Source organism: Kwoniella bestiolae, chromosome 1 (assembly GCF_000512585.2).
Source record: "Kwoniella bestiolae CBS 10118 chromosome 1, complete sequence".
Lineage (NCBI taxonomy): Eukaryota > Fungi > Basidiomycota > Tremellomycetes > Tremellales > Cryptococcaceae > Kwoniella > Kwoniella bestiolae.
The window spans coordinates 80,421-98,298 of record NC_089241.1 but is presented as its reverse complement, the minus strand read 5'-3'; the positions used below and the strand labels follow the sequence as shown (position 1 = coordinate 98,298).

Here is a 17,878-nt window from a genome sequence, read left to right as displayed (position 1 = left end):
CCTCTCTCTCTCTATACCTACAAGGTACTCGTGACGAGGAGATAGATCGATTATCACACCATGCGATCTCCACCAGACCAAGAAAGTACGTCAACTCACCTCATCCATTTCCCAACGTAATTGACGTCACATCACCGTAGCACCATTCAATCCACAATGAAAGGCTAGTATGAGTTATGGGACAGCTATGTATAATTAGAGATCAGATCAGATGCATTTCACTCATGCTCTTCTTTCATTCATTGACACAATAATTTATACACAACACAATGTCAGCTCAAGAAGAAATCAGAAAGCTCGAAGCGTCCATTAACTCCGCGCAAGCTATCAGCGGGTCGGGGAAGAATCAAAGCGATTCCAGTGGGTCTTGCGTCCTTGCGTCTCGCTATCTCACGTCCAAACCCCATCAACAGGGCTTCTTTCACAACATCTGCATCCATCTACATCGTACAAGAGCACAAATGACTGATACCGATACCTTTTCGTCCGTACCATAGCAATCGACTCCGGGGTCAACGAGAACGTCACCTCCCAGTTCCCCGGCTCGACCGTCCAGATCGGAGGTTCGGGACGAGGTGAGAACCCAATCATACCTGATGAAGAAGGTGGCGAGCAAAGTAAATTGACTGGAAGGTGGGTTTACTCTCTGCCTCTGTCTCTGTCTCTGTCTCTGTCTCTCTCTGTGTGTCTCTGAGCCTCTCTCATTGAGGGAGGAGGCAAAGCCAAAGGGTCGACCCAACAGAGCCGTTGGGAGAGGTACGAGACGTACTAGGTGTTGTGCTGATACGCTGTCCTGGATGATAGACAAACCCACGCCAACGACTTTGAAGGATCCGGTGGACCAGAGGATAAAGTAAGGGAGGCTGAGGCTGATCGACCGGGCGATCAGGACGTTAGTGGTAATGTCAGAAGCTAGATGGGTTTGATCGAGATTGAGAATAAGCTGAGAGAACTTAAGAAGTCAATGAAAATAGTATATAACAAAGTATTATATGCAAACTGAAAACCTCAAGAGTATCGTGTGTATGCAGTACAACGCCGTATCAACCACGCTAAGATGACTATGCTGCATATCCTATGAACAAGCAGACTCTTCAAGATCAAAACTCAGAAAAGGTATCTATAAGTATTAAACTCTTTATACACAAGACAAAAAAGCATTACTAAGATGAAGAACGGACGATAATATACAGTATTAGTGTTAAAGCAGTAATTCAAACTAAGACATAAGCCAACCTCCGCTTCTTCTTCTTCCTCTCCATCTTTTTGTCTGGCCGTCAACGGTATCTTACAAAGCCACATAATTGTCCCTTCACATTCTTCTACAATCACAACTCGTTCACCCTCTCTCTGGCTTTGGCGTCCAACCTCGCAATCTCAGATTCTATAGCCTTCTTACCCGCCTCTGATAATTTGGGTCGACCATCTTCGTAATCCTCTACAAAGTATTGTGATTGGTGGCTAGAAGCAGATCAGAACACATCAGTCCATCTTCCTTCCCAGTCTACATCACATCTTGTACACGGCGTAGTCACTGTCCTGTCGATTAAATCGCACAAGTTGGGAGGACGAAAGGAAAGCATAAGCAAACTCACTCCTCCCCCTTTGCCTTCCTAGCAGCAGCTTTATCCCTCTGTTTCTGCTCTATGGCCTGTTTCTGCCTCGTAGCCTCACCCCAGTTCTTGCCTATCAGATGCTGGGTCACGGGGTCCCACAGTCTTCGAGATTCCTGTTCGTCCTGCTCTTCCAGCGGGCGGACGTCTTTGGGAATGAGGGCGAGGAGGTCAAGGTCGAGGAGGACTTTCCATTCCTGCGACAAGGTACGGGTCAGCTAAAGTAACAATGCAAGGGTGACAGTGGATGGAACGTATTAAAATTTAATCATCGATGGCAGAGGTAAAGAACGGAGAAAGTGCAACGGGACCACCTACCTTCTCTCCCTTGAGTTTATACCTAATCTCCTTCATCCAACTTCCTTCCAGCTGAGCCACCACCTTATCCACAGGCACTTGTTTAGGTTTCGTCCATCCTTCCTCAGTCTCGTTTCCAACGGTATATCTATACACTACACCATCTAACAAGAACTTGGGTTTACCGATCCATGACTAGAGCGTGTGCATGATCTTATCAGTGGCACGTTCATCCAACCGAGGTGTAATGATAGGGAGAACTGAACCCACCTCATCTTTGTAATCTATCAAAGCACGTAATTTGGTCTTTCCGTCTTCACCGCCTCTACACGTTATCGAGATCTGATCGCTGATTGTACCGTAGTATGAACCTTTCAAAATGCCATTGACTGAGGCGGAGGGATGGGTGATTTGATATTCCTAAACCAGCAATCCACGTTAGCATCGTTCAAAAGATCTAGTATATCAACCAGATGGTAAAACGACCTACCTCGCCTTTGCCCGGCCCGTCACGCGCTATCCGTATGAAGATACCTCGATTGCTTGACCCTGGACCAACTTTGACAGCTACGACCGAGGAGATTGAAAATCAACAGAGTCTCCCAGACATGACCAGAAGGGATGAGTGGACCTACACATTCCCGATACCTTTGCAGAGATCTGATCCATCCCATAACCTTCAATACCCTTTTCAGGACAGGTGTAGTAACATGCTGATACGGGTGGATGATGAGACACTTGCTCACACTGAGGATATACAACGAATATGTCAGTTATGCGCAGGTATCAACACACGTATTTAGGCACTGAAACTCACCAAGAACACCACCGTGACTTTCTCTGATTCGACCACACCAGCATCAGGATCCGATTCGATCTCGTCCCCTGGACCAGGTATAGCTCTGTTGATGCTGATCGTGTCGGAAGACTTATTTGCTTGCTTCAGACCGAGACCGGTTGGCTGTTTCTTTGATGCTTTGGAGGAACTTGAGATTATCGAACTGATCGAAACCATTGATCGACTGGTCAGCTGTTACCTCATACTGAGAGCGAGTTGCAAAGCTCACCTGGCCTCGCTACTTGGTTTCCCACCATGTTCGGGACCCAAGATAGGTGTAGTCCAACCACTTCCCCCTTGTCCACCGTAGGCAGGCTCACCAGCTAACGGAACGTGGATGTGGGTTCTGATGACGGGTTCCCCAGTGGCTTGATCTATCACTATCGGTGGGAGTCTCCATGAACACCGGAAGTGTTCACCTAACATATGCAACAAAAGATTTTAGCATAAACTTCCCAACTGGCGTTGTCACCTGAGAGAGAGGGGATGTTATATTGTTCAACTCACCCAAAGCAGAATTATATGGTTTACCCAATCTCGCTCTAATGAATTTCAGTTCTTTACTAAATGAGAATCGTAATACAGCCAACATCCGTCCAAGCTCCTCGTCCGAATCACCGATACTGCAGAACATTTGTATGAGTTGAATGCATCGCAAATGGAGAAGAATGCTGCAACTCACGCAGCGAAGATATCAGCACGATCAGCGTATTGCCAGTACTCTAAATTTGGTATAGGTTCTAAAAGAGATGCGGGGAGGGATATCCGGCTGTATGAATATCGCTTGTGTTAGCCTTGATGCGACATACATTGAGAGCACGAGAAACACTCACAGATTCGCAACGTCCTTTACGCCCATCAACCTAGATTACCGACAGATCAGCAAAAGGCATTACAGTAGTGAGATGTGAGAGGAGATTAGAATCGGGGAGAACTCACTTCTTCATCAACCCCAACAACACCTTGACTTTGCTTTCTTCTCCTCCATTGCCTACTTCAGGTAAGGTAGCTGGTGCTCCGCTCTCATCGGTGAATGGTTGAAGGGCTGTTGGAGCGGTTGACAAGTGCGGATGTCGGGGATGTAATAGATAGGCAGTGATAGATAAGTGGTGTTCATAGTTGGTAGGTATTTGGTGAGAGATAAGGGTTTGGATGAGAATGAAGTTGCGACGAAACAGTTGCGAGAGAGGAGGAGATCAAGAACGTTCGTTCGTCAGCGAGCTGTTATCTTTTTATATGATCATTCCAATCCACGCAAATGTCCATGTATTACTACCACCCTGGGAACGATGAGCCCCAGTATCACTCTCCTCTAGATGAACATGATGACGAATGAGATGTGAACTCGAAGGATACGCCAAGATACTCCATCGCACAGAACCCGGAACCCCATCCATTCCCAAGACATCCCTTCGCGACCGAGGTTCCAGCTCCGACCATAACGAAATTAAACGTGTATGGGGTGATTTCTCCCTCCTTGTCACGTACACATCGACGAGGTAAGATGATCCACAACCCTCTCAACTACCAATGGCCTCAATTTCCACCTGATGATCCATCTCCTCATGCATGAACTTCTGCCCACTGATCCATCCATCTCCCAGAAAGCAACACCTCCACACGGACACAAGCTATCAAACTACTCACTGGTATCATCATCGGTGGGTACGTCCACAGCTTTGCCTTTTTTGTTCAAGCTCATGCTGGGGGGATGCTGAGGATGTGGGAGTGGTGTATGGGTCGGAGAGGGAAGGTCTAACTAGGTTATGAATGCAAGAACAAGGATGATATGTATGATATGATTTGGGGTATATGTAGGAAATAGCATTTCACTTTACTTTATATACCACTGTGTTGCTACAGTGACGTCGGGGATCGACAGATAGATAAACCCCTCTCACTTATACAGGTAGCCCACTTAATACCCAAGTCCTGCAACTGGGATTACGGCGATATGTTGAATGTGGCACTGTCTTTAACCTAGATATAGAGAGAGTGGAGGGCGAACACCTGTTGATGGTTTGGAATTTATTTATAAATTGATGGGTTTATGAACTGTCTGCTACATAGGCGATACTACACAACCTAAACAAAGTAGAAATAGTCACACCCCACTCGACATACTAGCAGCCCGCCCAGAGGAGCAGCACGGCAGCCAGTCGTATTCTCACAACATAATGTCACGAGGTGGTTTTAGAGGTAGAGGAAGAGGAGGAGGAGGAGGTGGGATGGATAGAGGGATGCCACCGGGTGGGTATGGGTCATTCTCAAGGCAGGAATGGACAGATGCGATGGAGAAATTGAAGGTGGATCCTATGCAGAGAGGGGTGTTGTATCCGGTGAGCACTCTTGACTGTTGTCTGGCAGACTGGGGTGCAATCTTGATTATAGTGGCAGCTAGGGGTGGGATGGGGGATGGTCTTGACTACTGTCTGGCAGACTGGGGTGGGATGGGGGGTCAAATATATCGGAAGCTTGGGGTGGGATGGGGGATGGTCTTGAATATTTTCCGGTAGCTAGGGGTGGGATGGGGGAACACCTTCGATATTTACAAGTCTATCATATATGATTGATCATCATATGATATATCATGAGTGATTTGATATTCATATAGCTTTACGGATGTCGTATACTGTTCTCTATTTATTTATCATCCAACTTGAAACCAACCTACCATACACTCAACGCTAATACTCCTTCTCACCTCTTAGCCCCTAGGGAACTCATCGACAGCCTACCTGTCAGGACCAGACGACCACGAATCCCTCATAACCACACATAGCATATCGCTCAACTCGACTTTATTGACTGGTAAGAACGTCAACACGAATAGCGAACCGATAGCTGTGGGGAGTATACCGCCGTGGAGGTTGGCTGGCGAGAGGAAGGTGGTGGGGATTGGTGAGTATATTTTATACGATCTAGTGTGATCTACGTCGGAAATCATATGATATGTTCAAACATCAATAGTTTCCAACTCATACCATCAATCTATCTTGTCATCATCAATCCCATATTTCCTGGTGAATTGTCATTCCTAACTTGTTTTCAAAAACCCACACAGAAATCGAATCATATTCTGACCGATTCAACACCCCCGCTCAAGCAGGCCCATCGAAACTTGACCCAGCAGCTCTCAAACTGGATCCTCAGATGTTCCCTCCGGTACTATGGCAAGAATACTTCGAAGGTGTAGGACACAAGCCTAAAGCTAGTGAGTGTACCTTACCTATTTTAGCTCTGCATATATTGTCTGGAAGGTACGGTATGCTGGATTAGGCGGTCATGCTGCGTCTTTTCGCCCATCATGGTCTTCATCCACTAAAGAATACAGCTGACATATATTTTACGTCATTCTCAGGACCAAAGAAGAAAAGAAAGATTGAGGATCTGGACAAAGAAGGCGACGATGTCGAGGAAGAGGTAAGTCATTCCACTTCTTACAACTGCACCGATTGTTGGATCTTCCATCTTCATCCTTTATTGACTGTTTGTAAATTATCATATAGGAAACCCCTCCACCCTCCTCTGACGAAGATTTCGATTTCGACGAAGAAGAAGAAGAGGATCATCAGGATTACGATGCGAATTACTTTGATAATGGTGAAGGTGATGATGATAGTGGTGGGGATGATGGTGAGTGTGGTGTATCCGACAAAACGCAAATGTGTCATGTCAAGTCAAGTCCAGAGAAGCTGTACTGACCATTTATATTATCATTTGCAGACGAAGGTGGTGGTGGCAACTACGATGATTAGTGATAACCCTGGTCTTTGCAAGAATTGCAAGAAGGGAAAGCGAGGGATTATAACGACATAACGACAATCTATGATCCCTATCAAGATGAGATATATGCATATGGTCGTATATATAACTACGACCACGGTATCTGATATAATGCAGGTATACAAAATGAAGCTGTGTTCTTTGCCCCACTTCCACTATATTCATCTATCTATTTTAACCATCCTCCCGCACCTTGTAAAACAATCTACAAATCCACATCCCAATCGTCCTCCCCCTCCCCTACCTTCCGGGGTGAAGCAGGCCTCGAATGTTCTCTCAACACAGGAGCCACGGGGGTAGGTACCCTTGAAGGTCTATTTGAAGTCGACCCACTCGTATTCCTCCACATGGCCGATGAAGATCCTCCACCGGTAGAACCAGATCCAGCAAGTACACTAGCAGCTGTTCCAGTTCCTGTTCCACCTGAATTCCCAGATTTACCCCATGCCCCACCTCCGCCTAGATTAGTTACCAACCTACTTTGAGCAGGTGCGGGCGTACTTGTGCTGGCAGAAATCGAGCTTAGAAGTGGGTTAGGCACTCGCGTATCTACCCTTCGACGAATTTGGACGGATCGATTGGGTTCTTGATCTATCAGTTCTCGAGTGAGACGATAATGCTCCGCTAGGGACATTACGAATGTTCGTTTGGCGGGAGGCACTGTGAGTCAAACTTGGGTCAACATCGAAGCTCATGGAATACGAGGTAAACCAAGTAAGAACCAAACTCACTATGAGGCAAGACCATACTCTGTCTCGTACTCTTAACCACAAAGTCTTCAAACGTGCTCTCCACCATCTTCACAAACCCATTATTCTGCGCCGCAAAACTCTTCAACTCATCCTCATAAACCTCCAACCCCCTTTCGCTGCTCTTGATACCCAGCGCATCAGCCAATCTGGCATTACGCTGTCTAACCGCACACTCGGAATTGCACTTGAGCTGCTCGACCTCTCTAGATTTGGGATTGGTATTTGATGCTCCGCAGGATGTACGTGCCAGGAGATGTCCACAAGCACATTGTTGAGTGACGATAGTTTGGCATGGGTCGTTCTCTGGACATTTGGCTGGAGCATGGCATGTGGATGTACAGGGGTGTTTACAAATTCGTTTCGGTTTGTTGCACACCTGAGTACAAGTTTCACATTCACCTGGACCGGAGCGATGGCACAGCTTGGTACATTTGTGATAACCGCATCCCAGGAGTTGACCGCATTGTTGACCGCATGATACTCTATCTTGGGAACATCGGATGTTCTTGACGGACGGGTCTTTTCCGCATGCGCAGGGTTTATCGGTGAGGTATGGACAAGGGGGACACTCGGGGTTCTCGTGGCATGCGTGAGGTGATTTGGGGTGACCGCAGGATGGGTCGGGACGATCGCATGGGTAGGGACAGTTGATGGTGGTACCGCTGTATAATACAAGACTTGTAAGCTACTCTGTCCGATCCCGAGGTTGTACGAGAAGTAACTTACCAAGCTACAGGAGGATATACAACGGTATTTCTACAATGGCAAATCAACTGAGTCATATCACCGATATTAGCATACCATCCATTACGGTGGAATAATCAAGCAGAACTCACCTCATCATAGGATGCTTGGAGACACCTTCCACAGGGGCCCTTATGATCAGGTTTGGGACAAGTGTGAAGTCCACAACTGAGCGGTTTCCCACATGTCAAGTGACATTTATGCAAATCATCTTCGATGTATTGGTTGTGATCTTCGTTTCGTTGTTTCTTGCTTCGGAAAGCTTGTTCCCACAATGGACAACACAATCTTCCACACTCGTGACGACCACAACTACACCAGATCAGAATCAGCATCCGCATCACGATAGTGCCGCCAACAGCCCATAGGGAACAGCGATTGACAAGAGAAGCACCGTCAACTCACCTCCTCAAAGCCTTACACACCCTCTCGCACGTAACTTCCCCCTCACCTCTTTCCGCCCTTTCCCTCAATTCGTCACATGGCACCAACAGCTGACTTTGACCGCATCTACAAGTCCTAATTACCTCTTCATGACACGGCGGACAAGGGCCATTATGGCATTTCTTGGGACAGGCATGACCACACGGTCGGCTCTTGGGACAATGAGCGTTACATGTTGGTATGGGCGCGAGACAATCTTCCCTCTTCGCGCCCAGGTTACTGAGAAGGGTAGTACCGCATGCGCAGTGGGTGATGACATCTGTGGAAAGGGGGCAATGTAATGGATGAATAGGGTGAGGATGACATGTCTACAATCAAATCAAAACCTCGTCAGAAATCTACCCATTGCAGGAGGACATCCAACGTGAATGGGATGCTTTGCTCACCTCCTTACAAGGATGCACACCACAATCAAACAACCTATCACAACCTCTCCCACAATCATATTTACCCCACCAAGTTTCCTCTTCGCCCTCCTCATCCAGCCTCTTACACACTTTATCGTTCTCCTGGCCCCATCCACACTCTACATCCTTCTCGTCCTGCCCACAGTAACATCTAGCAACCTCCCTCTGATCACAAGGTTTACAAGGGCCATAATGACACAAGGATTCACACTCGTGATCTTTATTACCGCAGTTGAGCTGTCGAGAGCAGGGCTCATCACATACCGGTGAGAGAGCGGAATTGTTGGTAGTGGCGGCGGAACACTTGACGGTAAGGGGAGTATGGTGTGATGGACAGGGGACGACGAGAGCAATTTGACATGGTGGACATGGACCGGGATGACATGGTCTATTCGCGAGACACTAGTATCAGCAGATGACACCCACTAAGATCTCAAAGTGCTGAAGGTGGACTTACAAAGGACAAGGATGAGAACATTTCGGTCGTTTTCTCGCACATGTATCATTACACGAATGAGGAGCAGAGGTGATCGTGGGAGGATGAGACAATCTTCCACAGAAACATCTACAAACCGAACAAATCAGCTTTTGCACCCCAACATACAAGCAGAAAAGCTATACTCACCTATAACTCCCTACTCTATCCGCTCGCCTCTTCTGACATCCAGGACATCTCCAAGCGATATCCTCACCTTCCCTACCCGAATTCCTGGCCTTCTTCTCTTCCTCCTCTAAACTCCTATTCGCCCAATCTTTGATACAATCCAGATGGAACGGGGTATAACAGGCTGAATAGTAATTGGACGTAGAGGTAGATCCGGTGATCGGATTAGGTTGGAGAGTGATGGATGAGGAGGGTTCAGGTGCATGATCCGGAGGAAGGCACGACCAAGTCTGTTGGCTCGGTGTGATTGAATTGAAACACTGTGATTATACACTGAATTAGCAAGCTGGAAACTGTTAATCCAACCTAGGTAGCAAGCTCACGATGGGACATTCCAAGAATGGTCTCTGCTTCAGACCCCTAGTCAATCTAGATACCAAATCATCAGGTTCATCTTTCTTTCTCCGCTCCTTCTGCACAGGCTTCTTGGTTGGTTGAGCTGGTTTCACCTCTTCAGCCGAACTTCGCGAGACGGTCTTGGTAAGCTTAGTGGACTGTTGGAAAGCAGCCTTTCGACTTGATACAGCGGTTTGAGGTATCTCTTCCGTTTGAGCAGGAGCGGGATCATTCACGTTCTTCTTCGGCTTTGGTTTACGATTATTGTTCTTCTTTTTCTGCTGAGAAGGAACTGCGGAATCAGGTTCACTTCCGTTGCCGGTATGATCCAGCTCAGTGGTGAGGAAGACACCTCCGGGTGTGAACGAAGGTGCTTCAGCATCTAAAGAAGCGGATTGTTGCAGTTGAGGGCGTTTGACCGATTGGACCGGTGGCTGTGAATGGTGGCCATTCTGCTGGTTTCTATTAATTCGAGGTCGAGAGTGGTCGAATCTAGAATGAGGAGCTGAATGACCATTTGGCGTCGAGTCACCTTGCACTGAGCTGTCATGCTGATGAACTCGTTGCTGATTCATTCCATTTCCAAATCGATTATTAGGTCGATTGTGTAGGTGCTGGGGCTGAGCACCCGACCCGCTCCCATTGCTATGATGAGCGTGTGGTCCACCATTACTCCGATTCTGCCATTCTTTTCGGCGATACCCATTATGACCACCATTCATCTGACCTCGCTGAGTCATCCCATTCTGACCATTCTGAGCGGCGAGGTAAGCCCCATCGCCCGGTTGAGGGGTAGCTGCGCTTGGCTTGAAAGGCTTTTTCTTGCTTGGTCCTGGAGGCGGGGGTACAGTACCAGGTAAAGTGGATGTGGAAGCTTCAGCCATGGTATCTGAGTTAGGTGTGGAAGAGGTTTGTTGAGCAGATATGGGTGGCAAGATGGGTTGATCGGAGATGTGAGGATGGTCGGACAAGGGATTTTGACGCTGAGCTAGCTCGTATTGCGAACTTGTCTTTGGCGTATACGAGAGGATTTTCGGGAGGGAATGCTTCGGATGAGAAGCTGAGGGGGGGATGGTGGATAGGCTGTAGAAAGATATCTCAGAAAGATTGAAGATATAAGAGATATAAAAGATGTGATTTTTATAATCATCATCATTCCATGAACTCATTTAAATCATCCCCCGGATCCGAATCGAACGTGAGTTTGGGTGGCAAACTCGCATTACGTAACTACATATTGCACCATAGTGGTTGAAGTTAGTCATCATCTTCCATGCTTCTTGCCATAATTGATCTACTCAGGATATAAGCCTCAAAAGTGGACAAGAGCATCCCATACGTGTCAGAAGATATGCGTGCTGAATAAAGCAAGGGCTCATGATCTGTGAAACAGCCTCGTTGAAGGGGAGGACCGTCTCGGGTGAGGCAAAGTGTAACAGCTGGATCAGATCAGATGGATCGGTCGCTCTCTGCATGATGATGCGCAGTGATTCCGACAGGTAGATCTACATCCAAAGCTTTCGTGTAGACGCTTTTGATCAAAGGGAGAGTAAGTGGGAACACGGGTAGAATCTAGAATCACCTTCCATGATATCAGAATCCGATTGTACATTATCATCTCTTGATTCTCGGATAATCCTCGGAGTATCGTTATCTGACTGTTATCGATCGGGAGATGTTCCTTCACCTGTTGCTCTTGCTTCTTCCAACTTCTCATCTTCTTGAACATCTCATATCTTGAAACTTGCATGTATCAGTCGTTATCGACTCGAATAGTCCACTGACCCCGTCAATACCGGATGTATATATAACAGACTTCACTCTTTTTGCATTCCTTCCAACAAGAACATAACACACACAATGAGTAAACCCCTTTTCAACACCACCAGGTCAGTCTCACCAATCCGTTTCGTGCTCACTGATCAGCTTGCTAACCCAGCCTGAGCGTAGGCTACACGGCAAGACTGGTAGGATACCCTTTGATTGCGTACCAGTACCTTGAGCCTTGCTTACTTGCTTCTTTAGCTGTGATCACAGGAGCTAGCGGAGGTATAGGCGAAGCTACAGCCATCCTCTTCGCCAGGGCAGGGTGCAACGTTATCTTATTGGCTCGTAGACAGGAGGCTCTGGACGAAGTAGCAAAGAAATGTCGAGAAGAAGGTGGAGATAATATCAAGGTATTAGCGAAGACCCTGGATGTCAATGATAGAGATGCTGTGGAGAGACTGATCCACGAGTTGAAGGAAAATGGATTTGATACATTTGATATGTGAGTTCACATCTCCTTGTCCTGTCCATATGGGGCGATCTCCCACCCGCTACTTGCTACTTTGGTTTACAACAGATCTTATGGGGTCGGAAACGAACGACTGACTTGAGACATTGGTGTAGCTTGGTGAACAATGCAGGCGGAGCAGTGGGCAAAGAACAGGTCGGCGGTGAGTTCAGCCAACATCCATCGGCAGCTGATCATCTGACATCATATATCGCAGATCTAAGTAGGTCTGCGCCTTACCACATACTCGTACGGACCACGTCATTGATACCTCATAAAACACAGGTCTGTCAGATATCGACTACATGATATCTACGAACCGTAAGTTCGCCTGTTCTGCTCCCATGGACCTCGCGCTAATTCGCCTATTTAGTCGTCTCCCTCATGCAGATCAGTCAGGTATTCGTAAATGAGATGAAGAAAGCGGATATCGGGGTATGTTATTTCAACTGTCCTTTGATTATCACATATCCGATCTGTTCGGCTTCATCTCCTCCTTTTAAGCCATCAGCTTCTCCCATAGTCCAGGGTTTATACCTACACGAAGCTTCGCTGTAGAAGACCTCCTGAAACGGTCATCTAGATATCAATCAGCTGACCTTGCTGTAGCACATCATCAACATAGGATCTTTGGCCGGTAGAGAAGCGTATGTAGGAGGATCGGTATATTGTGCTGTCAAGCAGTGAGTCAACGTAATTCCCTTAGACTATAAGTATCGCTTGCTCCTATTGTAGCCACTCAGGCTGACACCGTTGTCATTGGTCACAGCGCTGTCAAAGCATTCACCACCTCACTTATGAAAGAGCTAGTCGCTACCGGCATAAAGGTGTCGGAAGTAGCACCCGGATTCGTAGAGACGAACTTCTCGGTGACTAGGTTCAGAGGTGATGCGGATGCTGCTGCAAAGGTATACGAGGGATTCACACCTTGTGAGTATCACATTAACAGCGGTTCTAAGCTCAGAGTGATCATACTGATGATGCATCGTAGTGACCGCGTAGGTATTATCCCTTTTATATCGGTTCGGATAGATATGGTACTAACGCTAGATCTGTTACAGCGAGGATATTGCCGAGGAGATTGTGTGGTGTGCGTTGCGTCCTCCTCATGTACAGATTGCTGAGCTTTGTGAGTTCTCCCGACACATCGACCAATCCTTTCAGCTGTAAATCAAGGCTAATACGACGACACGGTGATAGACGTTCTTCCTTCTGCCCAAGCCAGTGCAACAATCATTGCTAGGAAATAACGACGCATACACCGCTGGATCTATGACCTTAGACTGCTGACGCAAATGATCAGATTACTGGTCGTAATTACACTTCATTTATTCGTGTATATAAACTCAAACATTGTCCTTTGCGATCTGCAGTATATACAAAACATAGATCCTCTATCTAATAGCATTCTCTAGCAGGATCGTCAAAGCACTAAGGTATCAAATCAATGTCCTTGTCTGGAGGTATACGATTCTTCTTCTCTCTTGCTTTTCCCACCGGTCTCAGCTACCACTAAACAAGAATTCTCGTGTCACACCACTCTCGATCACTCGACACGCTGTTGATACCCATAAGCAAGCAGCACATCCTCATCCACCACGTTGAAATAGCTCGAATCACTCTGATCACCAGGGAAAGCATAGATGTAACATCGACATGTCCATTCGTTGGTTGATCGTCGATAGTAAATCTGGAAAGCAAAGTATCCCTGATCCCATGAGAAATCCGCACACGACTGAACAGCCTCTTCTCGGTCTTGAGAACCGGGGATGAGAGTTGAAAGTGGTGGGAGGAATTCGACGTCGTTACCTTGTATGACATCCCATCATCAGTTCGATGTTTCTTCTAGTGATCTTACAAGAGCAAACTCACCAGGATTATCATCAGTCTCAATAGCTCCCTGACCAATATGAAAGAAGTAGTACGTGGTAGTATCATCCGTCGTCGGTGAAACATCCGCTGGTCCAGGTACGTTTGAGGGGACTGCTCGTCTGGCTCCAGAGGCCTTTTTATGCTGGCGACGAAGTATCTACAAAACATCAGTCAACATATCGTCTCTCACAAAGGGGCATAACCAGAGATAAAGGGGGAAGTGGAGACTCACCTCAGCTTTGGTAGTCTGCTTGTAAACGTATGGTTCTGGCTTGGACACTTGATCGGTATGTTCAGGTAAACGAGTTATAGCGCCCAGTGCCGATGAGGCGAGGAGGGTGAGCTGGAATATGTGAAGAAAGAGTGTTTTGGAGTACATCCTGTGATTATAATCAGGGTTCAGGACCTTTATAGTAATGATCAATGAGGAAATGAGGTCTGTATGAGTATGCGATGCGAAGCAAGAAATGGTAGTGAGGAAAGGGGCTCATATCGACAATTCGAGGACCACCTTTATACCTTACGAGCAAGCGATGAAGGACCCTTGAATGGGTTCATCTACAGTCACGACATTCCATCCCAGTCTCGAAGACCTTTCTCATGTCTGGGAATGTCCAGCCATACCTCACTATCCACTGTCGACTAACGATGGGATGCGAGGGAATGTATCACCGACATGACCAGGAATGCGAATTAGTAGACACTCGCTGAAGTCAATTCCGCCAGTCTATCTCATCCATAGAGGTATGATTTTATAATGTACACGGCTCTGAGACGATGCTTGTCCTGTCACTCGTTGGAAACTTCGTTGAATACTCATATGAACGATCCTTCCTACATGCAATTTGACGATTGGATAACATTCCTGCAATGTTTCGCATCACTCACCGCTACGCGTAAAGATGGCAAGCCCACGTTCCTCTAATGTTCTCGAAGTCATGCAATACGTCGGGGCATCTCGTACAATTCAATTGAAAGAACTTCAATCCAATTCAAAATGATCTCATCCCTACTCATATTTGGGTTGATGATTCAGTGGTAATCATTTGAGTAAGGCTGGATGTTTTTCGCGATGTTTCTTGCTTCTCTGTAGGCCGGTAGAATGGAATTCTTTTCGATATGATGTCTCGCCAAGGATGGGATACCTTGTAATTCGTACCTAGAAGGTTTTCGCCCAACCATCTGTTAGGCCGTCTTGAGGTGAAAGTTAAATGTAATCTGATAATGAATGGGAGATAGTGAGGTCATTCCGACCCTTTAGTGTTTGTGGCAAGGTTCAATTCAACATGTCAACTGTCTTGGGATTTACTATGACGAGTCACCGTCTCCCTTTTCGATATTTGCCTTTTAGCGAGACAAAGTGCATTGGGAATATTACCCAGATTATAATGTAAGATGCATGATTATATTTTTGATGACCGGAAGGAAAAGTTTTGTGAGATCGTAAGATCAGATATTATATGAGCTCAAGTTTTATTTGAGGCTTAATATGCTGATAGACCAGCCACTGAACCCAAGAGAGCGGAAAGTCCTGTTCTGGCACGAAACTTACTCGGCCGCTTCGACTTCAACAGAGGTCTAGATATGACAATCAGTCACTGACCGTGTCAAAGTTCCAAGACGGAAAACTTACATCACCGAGACAGCCTTCTGCAGGTAAGAGGATATCAGAAGCGTATACGTCCAAAGCGTAGTATTGAATAGAATGGATATTTTTGATGGATTGAGTAGCCTGAAGCACAGACGTTGGGGATTAGCCAACATGATCCGGGCACTGTTCATTGATGTGACTCACATTAACACCTTGAGCGAGGTCAACGGCATCATGAGCGGAATCGACGACGTCTTTGAGACCACCTCCGGTAGTCTGAGGGAGATGGAGGAGTCGGTGGAGGAACCATGATCCGTCGGTTGCTATGAGCAGCCAGTTCGACTCAAGCATTAGCCCCACTTTAGGAAGCTCTACAAACAAGTAAGATCACTAACATTCTGAACCTTGCGAGGAGATGGTCTTTCCCGCGGTACACAATTCATCTAAAGGACCTTTAGAGAGGTAATAAGTCGAGCAAACGACGGTGAGCCTGTTGATAGCCAATAAGGGGCATCAGCCTAAATGCTCCAACATATAATGGTAGATGATTTGACTTACTCGGGAGTGGAAGGACTGAAGTACCCAGGGATGATACCGTATTTCCCATCACAGAGATTATCGATATCATCACATGTGAACGACACATTGCCTTTATCACCGCTTACTATTCTGTCGAACAGACCCTCGAGGGTGTTGGGGTTGTTATCGTTACCAAACCATCGTTGGAAGCTAGTACGCAGGTCAGTTTACATTCGTATCGTGAGTAATAAGATCGGACGCAGACTTACTAGCTGTCATTACCGAATCTCCTCAAGTGGTCTCGACCATGTTCAACCAATTTCATCGTTTGAGCCAAGCCTTCGCCAATCAGCTCAAGCTGAGTAGTGTTGCACGATTGACCCCATACGGAGAAAGAGTCGGAAGCACCGGCTGACCAGGCGGTGGTGTTGGGCTCGAAAGCTGATAAGAGGTCATCGGAGGGTTCATCAGATGATGCGGAGGACTTGACAACGGGAGAAGCGTTGGCGAGGAGGGGAAGCGCAAGGACAAGAGCGGTGGAGAATTGGGCTAACATCTTGGGATTTTGGTCCGTTTTTGAATTGCAATTTGGTTGAGTGATGGATTCAGAATATTGAACGGCTCAATTGGCTAAGCCTTTTATACCTGGTGATCTCCAGAAATTTTCAACATTAATTTGCTCCCCGACACACATCAGGACGATCATTCCGGTCGGTGAGGACTTATTGGTCATGCAGGAACCGAGACTCTGGTAGCAACGGTCGGTTTATCCGGATCGGGCGAAGGAGGATGAACAGACAGAAGACTGGATGGACAAGGACCAGATCTCGGGAAGGAAGGCTTGATAGTGATGAGCGGTCTGCAAGTTCAGGGCTATGAAGTGGTTCGGGAGAAGCCCTCAATAGCTGATGGGATTGGCGCTGAGAGGTGAGTCAATTTATCACAATTCCAGGGGACTCAAGGACCTCAAGATTGTCGATCATCCCGAAGCTGAGGAAGGGAGACATTCTATTCGCCTGATAAGATGTAGGATCATCTCGAAGTGATATAAATAGATTCGAGGTCTCTTGGCCTTCCAAATGAGGGATGAGTCATGACCTTTTGGGTACTCGTGACCTTGACCTTGATATTCTGCGATACCATTGCCCCCTGCAAAAAGTTATTGAAATACCATAGTTGTAACAGGGCCCGAGCGGACGAAATTGGATGACCTGAACTTCATAGGATCCCTGGTGTCAAAAGCGAGGACGATGGCTTGCACGTCTCGCTGAAACCTCGCGTTCGGATGCCTCAGTTCTCCCGCTTTCAGCGGAGGCTCATCAACGGCCTGCTTCGGATCCCTTCGTCCTTTTCATGTTAAGTGGGGAGATACAGCTTATCTTGACATTAACCTTGACAAAAGGGAAGTCCAATGCCACTGGAAACTGCCAGGGAGAAAGGTCAAAACAGCGGGACATCCGTTGGCCATCGATACTAAGTTACCTGAAAGGCAGCAAAAACGGCTTGAAATTGATCTCGTTGATTCTCATTGACTTGCTGAATCTCGATCATAGGAATTCTAGTCAGGTTTTGAGATACCCACCATACACATTGGAAAGTCAATTAATGACATCCTATTGGTATATAGGATGCATTCAAGATTGAGAATGAAAATCAAGAACAGAGAGAGAATGGACAAGTGTCGGATTTAACCGAGTGATGGTTTAGCCGGATTAGGAATTACCAGTGTGATGATGACAT

General features: G+C 46.8%; 7 protein-coding genes across 7 annotated transcripts; 3 read left to right on the top strand and 4 right to left on the bottom strand.

The window, feature by feature from the left end:
* Positions 1 to 269: 269 nt before the first annotated feature.
* Positions 270 to 916, top strand: I302_100031 (uncharacterized protein; the record flags this gene model as incomplete). Its single annotated transcript, XM_019190052.1, has 3 exons — positions 270 to 360; positions 498 to 633; positions 805 to 916. 3 exons carry the CDS (start codon positions 270 to 272, stop codon positions 914 to 916), a joined length of 339 nt encoding a protein of 112 aa, XP_019046800.1.
* Positions 917 to 1,328: 412 nt separating this feature from the next.
* I302_100030 (uncharacterized protein) lies at positions 1,329 to 4,450 on the bottom strand (the record flags this gene model as incomplete). Its single annotated transcript, XM_065869011.1, has 13 exons — positions 1,329 to 1,461; positions 1,596 to 1,810; positions 1,932 to 2,105; positions 2,181 to 2,330; positions 2,401 to 2,477; positions 2,546 to 2,657; positions 2,728 to 2,911; positions 2,978 to 3,167; positions 3,256 to 3,371; positions 3,431 to 3,517; positions 3,582 to 3,611; positions 3,688 to 3,793; positions 4,396 to 4,450. 13 exons carry the CDS (start codon positions 4,448 to 4,450, stop codon positions 1,329 to 1,331), a joined length of 1,629 nt encoding a protein of 542 aa, XP_065725083.1.
* Positions 4,451 to 4,925: 475 nt separating this feature from the next.
* On the top strand, positions 4,926 to 6,506 carry I302_100029 (uncharacterized protein; the record flags this gene model as incomplete). Its single annotated transcript, XM_019190050.1, has 6 exons — positions 4,926 to 5,087; positions 5,460 to 5,649; positions 5,813 to 5,962; positions 6,110 to 6,171; positions 6,258 to 6,384; positions 6,475 to 6,506. 6 exons carry the CDS (start codon positions 4,926 to 4,928, stop codon positions 6,504 to 6,506), a joined length of 723 nt encoding a protein of 240 aa, XP_019046798.1.
* A 233-nt stretch (positions 6,507 to 6,739) lies between these two features.
* Positions 6,740 to 10,765, bottom strand: I302_100028 (uncharacterized protein; the record flags this gene model as incomplete). Its single annotated transcript, XM_019190049.1, has 9 exons — positions 6,740 to 7,194; positions 7,266 to 7,948; positions 8,013 to 8,059; positions 8,123 to 8,342; positions 8,436 to 8,782; positions 8,861 to 9,269; positions 9,339 to 9,446; positions 9,507 to 9,805; positions 9,869 to 10,765. The coding sequence occupies 9 exons, from the start codon at positions 10,763 to 10,765 to the stop codon at positions 6,740 to 6,742; spliced, it is 3,465 nt and encodes a 1,154-aa protein (XP_019046797.1).
* Positions 10,766 to 11,741: 976 nt separating this feature from the next.
* Positions 11,742 to 13,406, top strand: I302_100027 (uncharacterized protein; the record flags this gene model as incomplete). The annotated part of the gene is made up of 11 exons (XM_065869010.1): positions 11,742 to 11,770; positions 11,821 to 12,150; positions 12,273 to 12,319; positions 12,374 to 12,379; positions 12,442 to 12,477; positions 12,530 to 12,591; positions 12,766 to 12,839; positions 12,926 to 13,086; positions 13,148 to 13,154; positions 13,218 to 13,285; positions 13,357 to 13,406. The coding sequence occupies 11 exons, from the start codon at positions 11,742 to 11,744 to the stop codon at positions 13,404 to 13,406; spliced, it is 870 nt and encodes a 289-aa protein (XP_065725082.1).
* Positions 13,407 to 13,702: 296 nt separating this feature from the next.
* I302_100026 (uncharacterized protein) lies at positions 13,703 to 14,407 on the bottom strand (the record flags this gene model as incomplete). Its single annotated transcript, XM_065869009.1, has 3 exons — positions 13,703 to 13,965; positions 14,029 to 14,185; positions 14,261 to 14,407. 3 exons carry the CDS (start codon positions 14,405 to 14,407, stop codon positions 13,703 to 13,705), a joined length of 567 nt encoding a protein of 188 aa, XP_065725081.1.
* Positions 14,408 to 15,576: 1,169 nt separating this feature from the next.
* I302_100025 (uncharacterized protein) lies at positions 15,577 to 16,694 on the bottom strand (the record flags this gene model as incomplete). Its single annotated transcript, XM_065869008.1, has 6 exons — positions 15,577 to 15,606; positions 15,662 to 15,760; positions 15,824 to 15,942; positions 16,015 to 16,109; positions 16,178 to 16,348; positions 16,408 to 16,694. The coding sequence occupies 6 exons, from the start codon at positions 16,692 to 16,694 to the stop codon at positions 15,577 to 15,579; spliced, it is 801 nt and encodes a 266-aa protein (XP_065725080.1).
* Between the last annotated feature and the right edge of the window lie 1,184 nt (positions 16,695 to 17,878).